The 18,129-nt window shown below is 45.3% G+C and overlaps 1 protein-coding gene across 1 annotated transcript; it reads left to right on the top strand.

Annotated features, from left to right (window-relative positions):
* The first annotated feature begins 6,040 nt into the window (after positions 1-6,040).
* LOC307080365 (transcription factor 12-like) lies at positions 6,041-17,933 on the top strand. The gene is made up of 12 exons (XM_079743044.1): positions 6,041-6,117; positions 8,668-8,767; positions 9,627-9,769; positions 9,874-9,994; positions 10,240-10,304; positions 10,694-10,790; positions 11,078-11,151; positions 11,346-11,531; positions 12,376-12,496; positions 12,762-12,891; positions 15,081-15,310; positions 16,008-17,933. The coding sequence occupies exons 1-12, from the start codon at positions 6,049-6,051 to the stop codon at positions 16,148-16,150; spliced, it is 1,479 nt and encodes a 492-aa protein (XP_079599170.1). The 5' UTR covers positions 6,041-6,048; the 3' UTR covers positions 16,151-17,933.
* The last annotated feature ends 196 nt before the right edge of the window (positions 17,934-18,129 follow it).

Below are 18,129 nucleotides of genomic sequence, written 5' to 3'. Positions count from 1 at the left end.
GCAGCGCGCAGGCGCAGGAAACGCTACGGGGGGTAGTGCCGCTGCCGGCCGCTGGGGGCGCAGAGCACAGGCGCAGGAGCCAGCATGGACAATCCTATGTTTTGCCAGCAGATCTATTGTAGGCTTTCTGCATGCACCGATATTCATACAAATACCCGTAGGACTCCATTTTAGAAATGTGTTATCACGTTGAAGGGGGGTGTTTCTTGCAGCATCATTCAGATTGGTTAATAATATGCATTATTGTTGGTTACAGCTGTAGCAGTGGGCTATGGCTGTTTTGCCATTCGACCAGGATTGTAACATCATTATATATATTACAAAGTCGATGACATTGTTCATACCAATAGGTCTACAATGTGATTGCAATTGACGATATGACATCTGTAAATCATCAGCGTTCAGAAATATCTGTATATAATTAAGGGATGAAGTCACTAGGTCAAAACAAGAGCAACATTCTCAATAGGTATCCAATACCGCCCCCCATTGGTCACAATAGGGACGAGCACCATCCAAAACGCCAACATGCAGAGTGTTGTAGCCCAGGCCAGGCCTATATCTTCTTTGGAAAAAGCAGGTTTAAATTGATATTGTAAAACGTGGCTTTTTTTGGCATTACATCTGGACTCAACATGAATAAATGTTGATATTATAAGTTATTGGTGACTGTTTTTAGCCTTATATTTAATAATTATTATTAAAAAAAGAATGTATTATCATGTATTTCTAGCAACTATTACATGTTTGTTTTTGGGTATACATGAACCAAATGCCAAGTGCAGAAACGCACGCATGGTAAATTATATTTATAATTATATACATATATACATATAATTATATAAATATTATATGAATATGCATGATTCATAAATCATGCATATTTCCTTAATTGACTTACAATACAGGACAGGAAACACAGGTCATGGCCTGAAAACATCTCAGTGATTTGACTCAATATAGCCCCTTCATCATCATCTCACAGATCTATCAACCCGTGTTATTGGCTGACTTGTTAACAGCACTGGAGGTGTGGACTGCTGACACCTCCTCCAAAGCACCAGAAAACATTGTTTCCTTTAAGTCATTGTTTCCTCCCTCTATTTTTGACTCTGTTCCCATCTATTCTCGATTGATTTATTTTACTGTCAATCTCCTGTCACATCTGATTTGAGTGGTGGAGAAGGAGTTTGTCTCAGAAGTCCTTGTCCTTGCTCATTCTTTTAATACGTTAAGATCCAGTCTTTATGTCATTGACCTTGTTTACCAAGTATATCATATTAGCTCACTCATGCTGTGACATACCTATCTGGGTGACTATTGAGTTTTATAAAATAAGGCTATTCAAATAGTACATGAAGTCCCTCAATGAAAACAAACTTGTAGCTTACAATCCTCACATGTCATTAGAGCTAATCACAAGGGAATAGAAGCCTACTAATTATGGATAATTAACCCCTACTGTAGGATCCATATGGTAATACAGAAAAACCATCCCCAATAAATAGCCAGGATTACACATAGCTCATATGTCTGTGTAAAGTGTCGACCCTTGTTCGGCTTTCCTCCTCAAATGTAGTTCCATTTTTCTTTACCATATATGTAAAGTATGAGTGTGTGAACCCAACCCAGCGACATGAACCCAATACATAATACAGATAATTTATTGTCTCTTTACATGTTGTATGCTGCAGCTGTCATGGAAATATCTAATGAGTGTCTCAAAGAATGGTCTGTGATGATCTGGAAATCTCACGATGGGATCCTCTAATTAAATCCCAGAAAATATCAATACATTTTCTATATATTACGTTGAATACCAAAATGAACTAAAACACACTTAAGTACAGTCAATTCTAACTAGGCAATAATAAGCCAGTAGTCATACGCCACTTTGATAAATGAGTAACAGTCAATAGAATAGTACTGACAATAAAAACAATAGAAAGGTCCAGGCTGGGCTGACTTGGCTCAAAACAAAGCCTTTTCCGACCGGACACTGTAGAGACACCCTAGACACTTCTCCCTCCTCGTCGTAGGTCTTAGTGAATGTAGGCCAACTCTGGTCACCATGGGTGCAGAGGTCAGTCAGTCTAGTCCTCACGTGTGCTGCGGCCGTCGCTGCCCCAATCCTCTTACACCCCCACGTCTTCTGGCTCTCCGTGTCCCAGATCAGCCCTCCCTGTCCAGCGTCTTATCCCTGGACACTTCTCACGCCACCGTCACACCAACAACAGGTATCAAACACCAGCTCCCACTCGCCCGCCCCGGGCAGGGTCAGTGCTTCTATATGTGACACTCGGCAGTGTGTGTGATGGATGTGTGTGGGAGAGTGCGTGTGTGTGTGTGTGTGCATGTCGTGGACCTAGTGATGTGTGTTTTGAGAACCTTTTTACAAAATACACTGATTACAGTCACACTGAACTGTGACTGGCATAAACCAATTCATAATAATATATTTTCAAGTGTATGTTTGATTATAATAATAATAATATATAATATATGTATAAATGGTATGCTATGTAAAATCACTAAAAGATGATTGAAAGACGGTTACCTTAGGGCCAGATTAGGTAAGGGCAGGATGGAAGTGTAGTGAACTGTCTACAGTTGTCGGCTCCTGGCCAGCAGTGATGGGTTAAACCCCCCCCTCCACAGACTACCTGTAGGCATCCCAGAGCAACATGCTAATCCCCTACTTGCTCCTTAATAACATAAATCTGAATTCACTGTAAGTTCCTACTTGATAAAAGCATCTTATAAAGAACTACCAAGTACACCCAATATATTTAATATAAGGCGTTCACTAGAGAAGTCAACAACAAATGTAAACATTGCTTCAGAATATTGTGTAAATCCACGTGTTCCACCTCTCTGGTTCCTGTGCGTGTATGGGAGACCCAGGTTTGACGTCAGTCCCTCCGTTTCTCGTGGGCCGTCTGTTGTTGTAGTTGATTCAGACCTCTTCACTACGGCGTGGCGGTGTCCCGTGGAAAAACGGATGGGGAAACTGTGATGTCATCAACCTTGGCCCAGCAGGACATGGGAGCATGCAGAGCCTCGGGTGGCTGGCAGGATTTGGCGCCCGTGTGGGTGTATATGTGTGTGAGTTTTTGCATGTGTGTGTGTTCCTTTATATGTGTTTATTTGTGTGTCACGAGTTTGTTTGTGTGCATACATATGGTGTGTTTATAAGTGTGTGTGTGTGTGTGTGTGTGTGTGCGTATATGTGTGTCTGTTAATATGTGAGTTTGTGTTTATGTAAGTGTGTGTGTGTGTGTTTGTACATATGTGTGTGAGTGTGTGTGTATGTTTGTTTGCCTGCCCTGTAGATGCAGAAGGAGAGAGTGTGTGTTTGCGTGTGTGTACATATGTGCGTGAGTGTTCGCGTGTTTGCGTGCCCCCATAGATGCAGAATGAGGGTGTGTGCGTGTATACATACGTGTGTGTGTGTGTGTGTGTGTGTGTTTGCCTGCCCTCCTGGACGCAGAGGGTGTGTGGTGCCCGGCTGCGCTGCACCTGCGTCCCAGCACGCTGATTGATCAGTTTGGTCATGTGGAATGTCACCATCTGCTGCCCCCGTCCCACTCACTCTTTCTTGTGTGAGCGCCAGGCCCTGGCAGGAAGATGGTTATTTAAGCCATGTCAAATCAGGCACATGATGCTGAGCAGTATGTCAACAACACTTGAGAGATCTGCCTCGCAGGTGCAGAAGGGGCCGGCCTATCGTTTACAGCACCGTCACACGATTACTTTGATTTGTCAAACAGCGGCTAACCTCTTTTTTTTTATTCGATTGTATGTTGTAAATTCATGGGTGATTTTTTAATTGCGCTGTAAGGCCCTGTTGTGTTGACATGCTGTGCGTGCGTCCCAATGGGATTGGATTACTTTGCCGTGCTTGTTGTTGTTGTGTCTGTGCCATTTGATTTAGATGCGTTACATACGTACAGTGTATTGTTTATCTTTATGTTTATGTCTCTTTAATTCTCACAAGTTCAGCTTCTCTCCCTCCTCGGTGTCTAGCTGTCTAGCAACATATCAGGAGGGCCATCGTGCTGGCATTCTCCTTTGTTGAGCATCATAACCACTGACAGTTCAACAAAAGGAAAATATAGATATGCTAATGTGCACTCATTAACATTTGCATTACCTGTTTGAATAATCATGCTCCTGACAAGACTGCTATTAAGTAAGATTGATGCAAAGTTCAGGGTTAGGGCACTGTATATATTTGTTCTTACCGCATGTGCACCCATTCTTTTTATCCAGGAGCTTAGTCTTTGATTATTAGGACACTTAAGAAGCCTAATGTCAGAGGAAAAGGCCACGTCATTCACGTGTTATCATTGGGGTTATTCGTTAGGAAAACAGCTTTTCTGTTTACATAATCCTTCTAATTATCGACTATCATCTCATAATGTATAAAATCATTGTTTATAAGCTGAAAAAACATTTGATATATTTTTCAATTGAACAGGGTGTTATTTGTGTTGTTTGGTCTTCTAAAACAGAGAAGCTGCCCTCCTCACCGGGCTGACGGTGTTGTGGAGACTCGGGATTAGAGGAGTAACCTGTTGTGGAGCGGCTGACCTCCTAGGTGCTGGAGGGGGTATTAAATCAGCAGGTTAATGCATCTAAGCTGTTCCCTGCTCACCTTAATACTTCACTAGTTCTGGGAAGCAATGCTAGCCAATCATTGGTGTGTTTTTAAATAAAAGTGTTGGTCAAGTTGATTTCAGAAAGGTCATGGGAAAGACTTGTGTCCCATAATGAGCTTGACGACGTCCAAACCCAGTTTCCTTGTGGCTCAAGTATGAACACTAAGGTAGCCTAACTCATCAAATATAGACTTCATTTACATTAACCTTTAGTGCATTTAGCAGACGCTTTTATCCAAGCGACTTACAATACAGGTACATTTGTCAGAAGAAGGAGAAACAATATATCGCTGTCGGAACAGTAAGGATGTTCAAAGAACCAAGTGCAAAGCACTAACAATCGCTAGGTTAACCCAGGCTACAAACTCCTTGCGCCAGGGAAGTCCTTGATTGGGTTTTCCTGAGGTCTATCTGGAAAATTGCTTTCCATGTCTCTTATATTATCTTAATTTCAGTAAGGTCTGCCTAGATATATTTTTCTGATTTGTTTCAATGGATTCAAACATAAGCCTTCTGTTCTCACAAAGCCTTAACAAATGTTTTGAGGTCAACAGAACACAATAATACTCTATTGATGTCACTAATTGGCTATTTTTCATGGACTTTTTGTATATGTTCATTTATCCTTCAATAACAAAAAGGTTAGGTAGGTTAGTAGGTCACATGGGAAGACGTTGTGTCATAAGTGCTATCGCCAAGACATATTAAAGTATCCATAATCTTTTAGCCTGTCGTTAAAGTCAGAAATCACACGCGTCTCCAAGCTAAGGGAAGGTTCTCCTATGTGTATGTAGGTCAGACGAGGAGCTGGAAACGCTACCTGTTCAGAGATGTCTGTAGGATATTGGGTTGTTGTCCTTAACTTGGTTTGATTTTAGAGTAAGGATGTGCAAAATCCATTCCCATGATGTTTTCTTCCAAACCAGATGTCCTTCTTAAAATTAGATGATTGGTCATATGGAAGGAATTCACTCATGTAGGCCTATTGTTGCAGCAAATACTCGTTTTGTAATACTTCGTGATTTAGGCATACAATACGTCAGAACCTCAGCTTTATTTTATTTTTTCATAGATTTTTTACTTCAACGCTTGATTAGTCGGCCGGAACAATTCGGTTTTAAATATCCCATTCCATTTCGTCCGCGTCGTCAACCATTCCGGGAAGCGACCGAACTGACCGCTCCCTGGGTGCATGAATGGTACGGTCCTCATTTGCATAAATTGTCTGCGGGGACCAGCGGGAGGGCGGGGCCGGGAGGGGGCGCGACCAGCGGGAGGGCGGGCCGGGAGGAGGCGTGCACGGGGACGACGTGCACACGAGGACCCGAGCTTGGAGCTGCGGGGACGCGCCGCTGACTGTGAGTCCGGAGTGTTGAACAGGACAGTGATGTACTGCGCTTATCCTGTCCCCGGGACGGGGAACAACCCCATGATGTACTGCTACAACATGAAGCCAGTGAGTATCTCTTTATACTCTTTTCTTGTTTCCCTCCTCTTTGTGAGCTCTTGTGTTGAAGTAGGATGCAGAGATTGATTGGATCGTGAATGGTTAAATGCGATACTTGTGCTGCGACACGGCAAGCACATCTTATTATTGTGTTGTTACCAATGATATGCATTGCATGTGTACACATCACTTATTACCACACTGTGGGAGTGATCGTCGGTCCTGTATACATGCATATGTTCACAAATAACACTCATACACTTAGCAATGTGTTTTAACCGTCAGCTTTATTTGGATATTTTTTAACACACACACTTCAGAATGTGTTTTAAACATCAGCTTTATTTGGATTAAATAACCTCACATAACATGTTTGGTTTGTGAGTTTGGCTTCAAAGTTTGATAAAGTATCAAAGCATTTGTTAGCGTGTCCATAAAAGGTTGTAAAAATAGATGTAGTTCCTAGAAAGCTTAGAGTATCCTATTAGTGAAACATGTGGTGTTGGTGCTGTAGGCTACCAGCTTTTATTATTTGCTTTTCTGTTTGATCAGCCATGCTCAGACCATGCGGAACTCCTCTCGTCATCAGGACCAACTCATTGGGTTCACATCCCACTTTGTACTTTGTAAGTGCTGAGCAGTCAGTCCACCGGCAGCAGCGAGGTTCTGACATGAAGCAGACTGCCGCTGTTTCTATTTGATTTAAGCCTGCTTCGTTGCAGCGGTCCCTACACCACTACAGCCATTATCAAAGGCGCTTTGATCTCCGAGACTAACCATATCCAGACATCATGGATCACAGAAGCAGAAAATTGGTTGCATGTGGCTAGAGTTGGCCGGGGTACAACCGCAAGCGTAGGACTTGAAGAGCAAGTTGATATTCCACTCATCTGGTGCCATAACTCACCCAACATTAATAAGGGAATATTCCTGTGTGCTGCCACTCCATAACACTGGCTGCTTGTACTGTTTTCATTCAAACATTTGATTAAATAGGCTATTTGGTTAACTGTTTGTGATGAAAAAATTGACTTATTCAGGGGAATTGAAAAACTACAAAGGAACATATACACCCTAAAACTATCCTAACGCACAAAACAAAAAAGATGATTGTTTATGCAAAATATAAAATTTGAAGTTACGGTCTTTATATCCACAGTGCGTCCCTTATAATTATGGATGTCCTGATTGATGGTTCCTAAATCAAGGCGGTGTTAAAAGAGGATTCCATGCTGACGGGTCCTCTCCGGGGGGTGGGGCGGGGGTGTGGCCATTATTAACGGGTCGCCTGCCACGTTGATGGTAAGGAGGACAATTGGCTTTATCCTTGGCCATATGTTGCTCACATCGGCTCAGATGGGCCCGGTGTCGGCAGGGGCTCCTCTGTTGGCCTCTCGCACAATCACCATGGGACCCGTGCCAGCCAAGGTCACGGTGTGTGTCTGTTTGTGTGTGTGTGTGCGTGTTATGTGTGTGTGTGTGTGTGTGTGTGTGTGTGTTTTTGTATATGCTAACATGAAATGTGGGTCCCTGTGTTTGTATATCATTGTTGGTGTATGAGTCAATGAGTGTGTGAGTGTGTGTTTGGGTGTGTGTGTGTGTCTGTGTGTGTCTGTGTGTGTGTTTGTGTGCGTGTGTGTAGGTGTGTGTGTGTGTGTGTGTGTGTGCGTTTTCGGATGTGTGTGTATGTGTGTGTGAGTGAGTGTGCGTTTGTGGATGTGTGTGTGTGTGAGGTATTCAGCCTTTAATAGGCTGCTTTACAGAACTTGTCGTCCGGGTAACTGACACCCCATTGATGTTGAGCAGGGAGGTTTATTTTCATTTCCTGGGGCACATCAAAGAAATTGAGGGAGGTGCAGGTGCAGGCCAGACCTCTTGGTGTGTGTATGTGTGTGTGTGCGTGTGTGTTGCTGCGTGTGGTTGTGTGTTTACGTGTGTGTGTGTGTGTGTCTGTGTATGTGTGTGTGTTTGTGTGTGTGTGTGTGTGTGTGAGTGAGTGAGTGAGTGTGTGTATGTGTGTGTATGCGTGTATGTGTTTGTGTGTGTGTATGTATGTGTTTATGTGTGTGTGTGTGTGTTAGTGTGTGTGTGTGTGTGCGTGTGTGTGTCTATATGTGCGTGTGTTTGTGTGTGGTGTGTTTGAACATGTGTTGGTGTGTATTTCGAACACTTCTGCAGAATGCAGGCCTGTATTCCTGCATCCAATTTATTTGTGCAGAACACACGGTTAGTAGAAGCGGACCTCTGGGAGCGCACAACACATCACAACACAAACATCTCAGCTGCAGAAGCACACCATTTTAGTCTAAAATACTATGAGCGTGCGCACACAGTCGTGTGTCCAACAGTCATGTGTGCACAGACAAACCTTACCTCGATTAGCGTGGGGATTTCTCCCGCTGAACGCTTCCTAAATCCGGATGAGAAGGAGCCTGGACCTGCAGCTTATGGATTATCCCGTTCTGACCGTACTTTGTTCCACTCGCCTCGCCGCCGCCGGCAGAATTGCCCCCAGTGTTATTTTATTAATTACAGTTTATTTTCTACATTTCCTTTTAGGTTTATGGACAATGTCCTGACAATGAGGACATCAACCAGAACCCCACATCACACCTCTCCCACAAGACCCCCGGCAACGTGTTCGCCAACACCTTTTTTGGTGAGTGCCAGCGCTCCCCTGTGCTCTGAGAGCGCTCTGTGTGCCCTTTGAAAATAACGCCAGAGGGATTTCTCAACAACACCAAAGAGTTTCGTAATGGAAGTGCACTGAGTCTCGCTCATCACAGAGAGGGCCAAGTGAGCGGTAGGAGAGAGGGAGTAGGGTCTGGCTTCAGCCTGTAGGATATGGATATCCACATCCAACTGCTAATGTCTCTTACTCCCGTCCAGTGGCAAAGCGTGGTTCACAGGGCGTGGGCGTGGAAAGTTTCAATCTCTTCTTTCAATCCCTTACCCTAACCTAACCCTAACTCTAACAATTAAGCCTGTTGCGCTAGCTTTTTAGCCAGATTTTTGCTTGCATGTGAATGCACTATTTTCTTTCCATTACATTACATGTATCGTTTACCAAGGTACATGGAAAATAATGAATCATGAAATCCCAAATTATCATTGTTTAAAAAGGGACATCATTTACTAAACATCATCGCTGGCGTAAAACCTATGACGATTTTGATGGTAGCAGTTGGATGTGGATGTCCTACAGCCAGACATTATTGGATTGAGGGGGGAATGAATGTCTACTTTTGCTTTGGTCTACTTTTGAATGTCTACCCACTTTTATTTTGATACCGTTAACTTGCACTGAGAGAGGAGGAAATGGGTATGGGAAAGGTCTTATATGTCAGAGACATCAATCGTGTAAGAATTACATTAGGGATTTGAGTTATATGAGGTATAAAACTTGAATAGCTTTCTTCACTGTGTCCACGACATATTCAGAATTGACTTCAGCGTAGCGTTGCTGTGAGACACAAGATGGCAGCACATCTGTGTTCAAACTTGTGTCCTTAATGCAGAGGGCACAGGCAACTCAGCGGACATCTGGAACACGGCGAACGGACTGAACCAACAGGGCTACGAAGGGGGGCAACGAGGGGGGCTCACATCCAGCCACACAGAGCACGGGAACTACAACAACATGACGTCACACAATCACCTGGTAAAAACATTCATGAAAACAAACCCAAAGGGGGTCAGAAGTGCTGACCTCTGACCCGTATAAACGTATGACCGCCAACGGCTGGGTTTGGTGACGTGTTCCAGGTCTACTCAACGCAGGCGGTGACGGATATGAACAGAGGCCTTCCCCCAATGTCCACCTTCCACCGCTCGCACCCCCCCCGGACCCTCTCCTCCTCCGCCAGCCACTCAGACAACTCCTCAGGTCAGCTTCGGTTTGGGGTGTGGTGTGTTCAGAGGTCATGGAGTGAATTCACAATAAATGTGTATGTTTATATGTATATATGCAAATATATTTATATGTGGGGCTGTATCTGTCTCTATATATATATATGTATACATAAAAATATACCGACCTGTATTTTAAATCCATTAACTGTATATGAAGGGTCTTTGTGTGCCTCGAGAAGCCTTCATAAACTATGAATTGCCGCTCCCTTCCGTGGACAGGAAACCAAGGCAGTCTGCCCGGAGGCTCGCAGACGGGTGACGCGTTGGGCAAAGCTCTGGCATCTGTAAGTACACTCAACCCCGACCCTGTTAAACCCTGTGACTGCGTGGTTTCCTGTTCCACGTCCACTCAACTCCATTCAATTGATATAAAGAGAAACACTCAATCTGCGCTGCAGAGTGAAGTCAACCTGGCCTGTGCCCTGACGTCCCGGCGACGCGGCCTCGTGTGTTTAAAGCTGGGCTCGCGGGTGCTGGGGTTTTATGGGCCTGCTGTCATAGTAAAAATGTCCGCAATTGATGAGTTTGGTTTGGGATTATGAGCCGGAGGTGGGGGTGGCTGTAAAACCCCGCAGAGACATGATGAGTTGTGCTTTTAAAATGATCCATGTGCTGGGCAGTGTAGCTTGCTCACCCCCTCCTCTTCCTCCTCTCCCCCCCCCCCCCCCCCCAGATATACTCTCCTGACCACACAAGCAGCAGTTTCCCCTCCAGCGCGTCCACGCCGGCCCGCTCTCCCTCCCCCCCGACGGCCCCCACCGAACCCTCAGGTAAGACACACACCCAAGACCCCCCTCCCATGCTGACCACATGATACACCAGATTCATACGTTTTATTTGTCAAATACTTTATCACTATTCTTTTACTTTTGTGTTTTTGTATTGATTTAAATGTGGATTCTTATCATCTATTTTAATTGTGATAATTAATGAATCAATGAATTCATGTTTTTGATGTATTGATGTATTTCTTAATTGAGGTATTATCCTTCTTGTTACCTACCGTGACACCTCTCCACTACACCTGGACATGCTTTCCCCTTTTCTTCCCATCCAGGCCCCAACATGCGGCCCTGGAACCCAGCCCAGTCCCCGGCGTCCCCCGCCTACGAGTCCTCCCTCATATCGATGGTACGACGGCGTTCCTGTTTTAAGAACACCGCTCCTTATTGGTGTGTCACTGCCACGGCCCCAGAGGATAATACATAGAAAACACAAATAAATGATGGGAGAAAGTCTAGCCCTGCCTTCATGTGTGTGTTTGTGTGTGTGTGCGTGCGTGCGTGCGTGTGTCTGTGTGTGTGTGTGTGTGTGTGTGCGTCTAGTCTCAGGTGGAGGACCGTCTGGACCGGCTGGATGATGTGATCCACGTGCTGAGGAACCACGCTGTGGGCCCCACGGCCAGGCTGCCCGGGGACCTCCACAGCCTGCTGAGCCACGCCGGCCCCGGACCCGCTGCCACCACACCGCCGGTCACTACGCAGCCGGCGCCCGGCCGCAACGCCGCCCTGGTGAGCCATCGTCTCTGTGTCCATGGGCCACAACAGAGCGTTCAAATGTAGTGGATAAGTATGGAGAGAGAGCGTGAAGCTGTTCAGGGTGTGTGCGTGCGTGTCCACAATTGGGTGGGTGGGTGTGTGTCTGTGATTAATTCAGGTAGAGAGCATGAAAGAATAGGCTCTCCAAAGAGCGTGTGTGTGTGTGTGTGTTTGTGTGGGTGCGTTTGTGTGCGTTCCTGTGTGTATGTGTGTGCGTTTGTGTATGTGTGTGCGTGTGTGTGTGTGATGAATACAGTCAGAGAGCATAAAAGAATCGGTTCTCCAAAGAGAATGCTCTGAAAGCTCATTTATTCTGAAATGTGTTTAGCATTCAACATTTTTTCCACATGTGTTATTTCCCCATGTGTCGTTTCCACATGTTTTCAAGCCCTGAGCGGGGGGAGGAGCTGGGTGGGGGGTGCGGGCAGGGGGGTCTGCGTGGGCGTCCCTGAAATAGGAAACGGGACACAATGGGGGAATGCTGTGACGCATTGTCTTTGTACGGATATGACCACCTTCACTATGGAGTCAGCTGCACTACGGTCAACGTTTAGGAGACAGGCTTCAGCCCGTTGGGATGGAGTGGTATACGCAGGAGAACAGGGTCTTTATATTAATCCTTGGCTGTAGTGTAGACGGGTATACAACCAATTCACTTTGATTTTTTTTCAGAATGATGTCAGAAGTAATTTATTCAGTAGTAGTTTGGGTGATGAGTAATTCACTTGTTTTTTCTGGTGTGTGTCTTCCTAGACAGGGTTTTAATAATCCTTTCGTTGTTTATTACATATACTAACTGTTGTTTGTGGCTCTGCAGGTGGAGGCGGTCACCATGAACACCAACCACCAGGTGTTCCAAGGGCGGATACAAAATGGCCACCCGTACGCCGCGAGGCAGCGACTGGCGCTCCAGACCGTACAGGGGTGCGGCGGCAGAGGTAGGTCCTTCACTGGGGACCGCCCACACTCTTCTCCAGAGGCAGGGACCTTTGAGGGACGCCTCATGGAGGATCAGCTAGGGGTGAGCCTCCTGCTGACCTACAGGGGGGCGGCGATCATGGAGGGTCAGCTAGGGGTTAGCTGCTGACCTACAAGGGGACGGCGGTCATGGGCTTGGTGTCTGTTTTCAGTTTTGGTTCTGAAATAGACCCAGTAAAGTGTACGTTGAAGCGTGTGTGTTCAGTGTGTGTATTGTGTTGATAGGCAACCAGGAGCTGAAGCTGGAAGGTGTAGACAGGGAGGAGATGATGCACACCAACCACAGCTCAGACAGCCAGCGATCAGACGAGGAGGGCGAACACAAGCTGCACGACGACAACAGCACCCCGGCCAGGTATGCAGAATCTAACTGGCAACAACAGGCTCCTAGTAGCACTGAAACAACCAGTGGTGGGTAGTAACGCGTTATTACAAGTAACGCAAATGATTAAAATTAGTATTTTGATCAAAATCTAATTTTGTAATACAAGCGTACACGTTAGCGACGCGCCCTCCCTAGGTTGCGATTCCATAGCTGAGGCGAAGAGTCTACCGTTACTCTGCGTTCACACCAAACGCCACGGGGCGACAAGATCCCATACAAAGTGAACGTAGAGACGCGTATCGGGCGAATTATTCGCTAGAGAAAACCGGCGACAAGTTTTGATTTGTCGCGCCACACTTTCGCCCTGCGCAGGCGAGCGGGTTCACGAGGATTTGTGGCACGACAAATTTGCTCGAGTTGAAATATTTCAACTTTGACGCGACATTTGTGTGATGACAGCCAATCAGCGTTCAACAGCGTGGCCTCTGAGTGACTTGTGTAACGTAACAGCCAATCAGCATTCAACCGGCCAACTCAGTGCAGTGCAGTCCGGGGTGAACTGCAGCATGGAGGAGAAAGTGATTGTTGCCGTTTGCGACTCCCGGAGCCAGAGCCGGCGCTGGCCGTTTCGGCGACTCGACATCAACTTGGACAAGTCGCCTAGGACAGGCGACTTAACCCTTCTCCGTTTGTTTCGTATATTTTAATTGACTAATTAAGGGCGCCACCAGAGGGCGCCCCCAACGCATTTGCCGCCCTAGGCGATCGCCTAGGTCGCCTATGCCGAGCACCGGCCCTGCCCGGAGCTCTATATATAATAGTATATAATATAATATAATTGTATATATAATATCACGGCCAAAAGCTCTGTGCGCCTCCGGATGGCCGTAGCGCGGGGAGCTCTCGAAGGGATTGGGCTTCTCGGGGTTTGTTTACCGGCGTTGCTATTGTTTCCGGTCTTGTGTGTTCCAACGGTTCAGCGCGGCGGTGTGAAGGGCCAGGTGTTTTCAAAAGCGGCTGCTGCTGCTGCCGCCGAAAGTTTCAACACGGGGAAAGGTGAGCGGAAGGGCAAAATCTGTGCGCGTTCACGTGGGCGGCAACCGCTTCCTAGTAGCCGCTTTTGTAACCGCCTCCCCTCTGCCGCCCTTCCCTCATTGAAATGAATGGAGGTGGCGAGTTGCCGTGCGGCGGTATGAAAGCAGCTTAACGTTGGGACTGAGGACTAGAAAGGGGGGGGGGGGGGAATACGGTCCACGTGTGCGTGCAAGTGTGCGTGCATGCTATGTGTAGGCTGAATAACAATCGCGTCAAGACAAATCTAGGCCAATCAGCCGTCCTGGCTAGTGTTCCTACAAAGCTCTTGCCTTTTGTCATATGCACAGAGCTGAAATCCATTTACATTTTTAGTGTGTCAATTTGTTTGAAATGACATGAAATTCATTTTGTTGTATGTATTGTTGTATGTATGTTTAATGAACAATACACACAATGAAGAAATGTTTTAAGAGTACATCTTTCTCTCTCATTCACTCACTCACACACACACGTTATGTATTTTTCACTGATCCAAGCACTGCAATACAAAAATGTGAAGTTACTTGTAATTTGAGTAACTTTGTAACAGAGTACTTTTTTACTCTTACCGAAGTAGGTTTTCCAATTGGAATATTTACTTTTGCTCAAGTAGATTTTGAAGGAAGTAATTGTACTTTAACTTGAGCACAGATTTTCAGTACTCTACCCACCACTGGAAACAACCTCATTAAAGAGCTCATCTATTAAAAAAACACTGTGCACAAGGTATGGCTGTGTCATCTGGTAGAACTACATTGACTTAACTAACACTGTTAATTAACCACATAGTTACTAAGTTAGTAAGTAAGGTTATTTGTCATTATTTTCCAAGTCACTAAATAGGTGACACATTTACAAATGGAACACAGTAAACCATAAGGATGGCTTACTGTATCGGGCCACAGTAGCCAGCAGAGGGCAGACACCCCAACAGTATGAACTCAGTCCTTGCCCTCAACCAGTAGACTTTACTGTCACTTCAGTGTGGTGCCATGGGGCTGGTCTGTTGACTAGCTCAATGTAAATTCAGTCTGACTTCATGACATGACATTTACTACAACAGTAATAGGTTGCCCCGCTGGTTCATTCATCGTCATACCATGGTCATCCTCAACCCTCTGGCCTTCCTCTTCCTCCCCTCGCAGCCTTCATGAGGACGAGGACCTGAGCCCCGAGCAGAAGGCCGAGCGCGAGCGCGAGCGGCGCATGGCGAACAACGCCCGGGAGCGTCTGCGTGTGCGGGACATCAACGAGGCCTTCAAGGAGCTGGGCCACATGTGCCAGCTGCACCTCAACAGCGAGAAGCCGCAGACCAAGCTCCTGGTGCTGCACCAGGCCGTGGCCGTTATCCTCAGCCTGGAGCAGCAAGTCAGGGGTCAGTGGTCGTCCTACGCCCGGACTGGTCCGTCTACGGCCAGGAGATGAGGGATGGGGGCTAGAATCAGGATATAGCAAGGGGGGCAGATTCAGGAGATAGATGGGGCTAGATTCAGGAGATAGATGGGGGCTAGATTCAGGAGATAGATGGGGCTAGATTCAGGAGATAGATGGGGGCTAGATTCAGGAGATAGATGGGGCTAGATTCAGGAGATAGATTAGATGATAGAGGAGGGCTAGATTCAGATCATCCAGGAGGATCTTCTGATAGAGAGGTGAAGTGTTATGTAAAGAGATATGGATGGATGGATAGACGGATGGGTGGTGTGGTAGTTTGGACAAAGAAGTGTAATAATAGATTGAAGTTTGAGGAATGCATGAAAGCTAGAGATACATGGATGGATAGCTGCTGGATAGAGAGATGGATGGATTGTTTAATCTAAAGATTTGATAGATCTCATCTTTTGAAGGCTAATTACATAACCGTTTTATAGCAACGTATTTTGACAGTTTTTGGTCTCAAAAAAGTTTTAACCAGTAGGGTTAACTTCTGGTTGGAAAGGCGTTCATTGGACATCTAGAGAGTGATTTGTTCAAAGTGAGCAGCATCATGTGGATACCGTTAATAACAAACAGGCCTCACGTTTCCTTTTCTTCTCGTGGTTCACACCCTGACTCTCACGGTGCTCCCACAGAGAGGAACCTGAACCCCAAGGCGGCGTGTCTGCGGCGGAGGGAGGAGGAGAAGGCGTCTGCCGGCCTGACAGAGCAGCAGTCCATGCACCTGGCCTTCCACCCTGGCCTTGCCGACACCAGCCACCCCATGGGACGTCTCTGAGCACTGATACACTACGCCCTTACATCTCCACTCACTCCTACGTCTCCCCTGTCTCCTACTATCACTCCACTCCATGTCTCCCCTCACTCCTACAGTCACTACACTCCTACGTGATGTTTCCACTTACTCCTACAATCACTGCACATCTTCATTCCATCCCACAGTCACACACACACACACACACACACACACACACACACACACACACACACACACACACACACACACACACACACACACACACAAAAAAAACATAAGCACCCAGGGAATTATAACCAGAACAATATGGCCCTGTTTAAAGAGCCAGTGAACTCAAAACTTTACTTTGTTTTAAATGTGGTAATTTGTTGTATATGATCATATAAATAACATATTAATCTATTTCATCAAACCACAGGGTGTGTGTGTGGAGGTGAAAATCTGTCTGAGCAGCAATGTATTTAATGTCTGCGTCCAAGTGAGGGTTAGGTTTCCCGGACACCTATAGTATAACGCTACGGTGTGTGGCGTATTTCATATACAACATCACTTATTATAACACTCATAACAGTTACACAACAAAGGTAAAAAAAAAAAAGTATCATAAAGTAGGTCGTAACCATGGGGATAACAAGCCCCCCTCTTTCCTAAAACTCTAAGCCCAAAACACTTTTTTTTAATCACAGTGTTGAATTACATCTGAATCAGTGGGCTCACTGGCTCTTTGGAGGATATTCGATTGACCTTATAGGTAAATAATGAACTAAACTATGAGCAGAATTTAGGTATTGTTTTATTTTTCACCAAATGACAGTATCCTAGTTTGACATTACATTAAGCTTATTTATTCATGATACATCTATGTGGATACCAATATATAAATGTCTTATTTTGACATTATGATGATGATGATATGGTTATGTCTCTAATATGCAGATTCCCACAGAGCATATTTAGGAAGTAGCGGTCTGAGTAGAAGTCACTCATGTGTCTTCTAAAGCAGCTCTGTTCGCATTTGATGCAATTGAACAATCGTCTGGTATAAAGCGGACTTATAACTTGTGCCTACACGTACTTGTAACAGACAAATGCATTGTAAACTGAAGATGTTTTTGTACATATTTTCTATTTATTGATTATGTTTCTGTTTCGATATCTTAGACAAGAGTAGGGGAAATGGTCACCCACTTTAAGTTTACGGATACAAGTTTACAATGTATGAGTATATGTTCAAGCTCAGAGGAGTGGAGCCGCGCTGTGTGAGCAACGGAGTCGCCATCATCCGTCGTGCGTGGCTCATGGGAACGCGACGCTCCACCTGTGTGTTTGTGGTGTGTGCGAAAATTGCAGGAGTTTGACCATTCTGTGAATGAACCCAGACATCCGAGAATGTTGTAACGTAGAGGCATCGTATATCTTAACAGTGATGTTCTTCGTGTGTTTGCTGCAACATTGTGTTATAGATCTACGCCAGTTTGTACCAAATGATACACTGATGGGTAGGACGGAGCACTTTGCAGTTTTCCCCCATATCGTTTCAAGTGTAATTATTGTTCTTACTATTTAGTCTATGCCTGGTTGCTATTGCATGTTCGTTTTTCTATTACATTGTTTCCATTTTCTAAGTTATGTAAGTTATCTTTTATACAATCCTTGTGAAAAGATTATGCACCAGAAAATAGCTGTGTTCAATGTTAACAGTAGTGTGTGTTTTACGTTTATAGCCTACCCTTTAAGCGTATCATTTTCCTACTTCATTGAACTGCATTTGTTTCTACTCATCTCATGTTATCTGCTGAGCAAAATAAAAACAGCCAATATGTGTACACTTTTAAGTAGCCCTAGGCATGTGTCAAAATTATGTAGCAATAAACGTCCTTTTCAATATGTCTGCTTTGCACTGGTCATTGAGTCGGGAGTAAAGTCGGCCTAATATTGTAGGAGTTGAGTTGTGATAAGGCACTGGAGGACGAGTAAGACCTTCGGGCGGAGACCAGAGA

This window comes from Pollachius pollachius (genome assembly GCF_949987615.1).
Source record: "Pollachius pollachius genome assembly, chromosome: 9".
Classification (NCBI taxonomy): domain Eukaryota; kingdom Metazoa; phylum Chordata; class Actinopteri; order Gadiformes; family Gadidae; genus Pollachius; species Pollachius pollachius.
This window is presented reverse-complemented; position numbering and strand designations above follow the sequence as displayed.

Bases quoted from the DNA above. Each gene is read 5' to 3' on its own strand.
- LOC307080365 (XM_079743044.1), top strand. From the start codon at position 6,049: ATGTACTGCGCTTATCCTGTCCCCGGGACGGGGAACAACCCCATGATG. The intron at 9,995-10,239 runs GTCAGCTTCGGT...TTCCGTGGACAG, and splicing joins CCACTCAGACAACTCCTCAG to GAAACCAAGGCAGTCTGCCC. The intron at 11,532-12,375 runs GTGAGCCATCGT...GTGGCTCTGCAG, and splicing joins CCGGCCGCAACGCCGCCCTG to GTGGAGGCGGTCACCATGAA.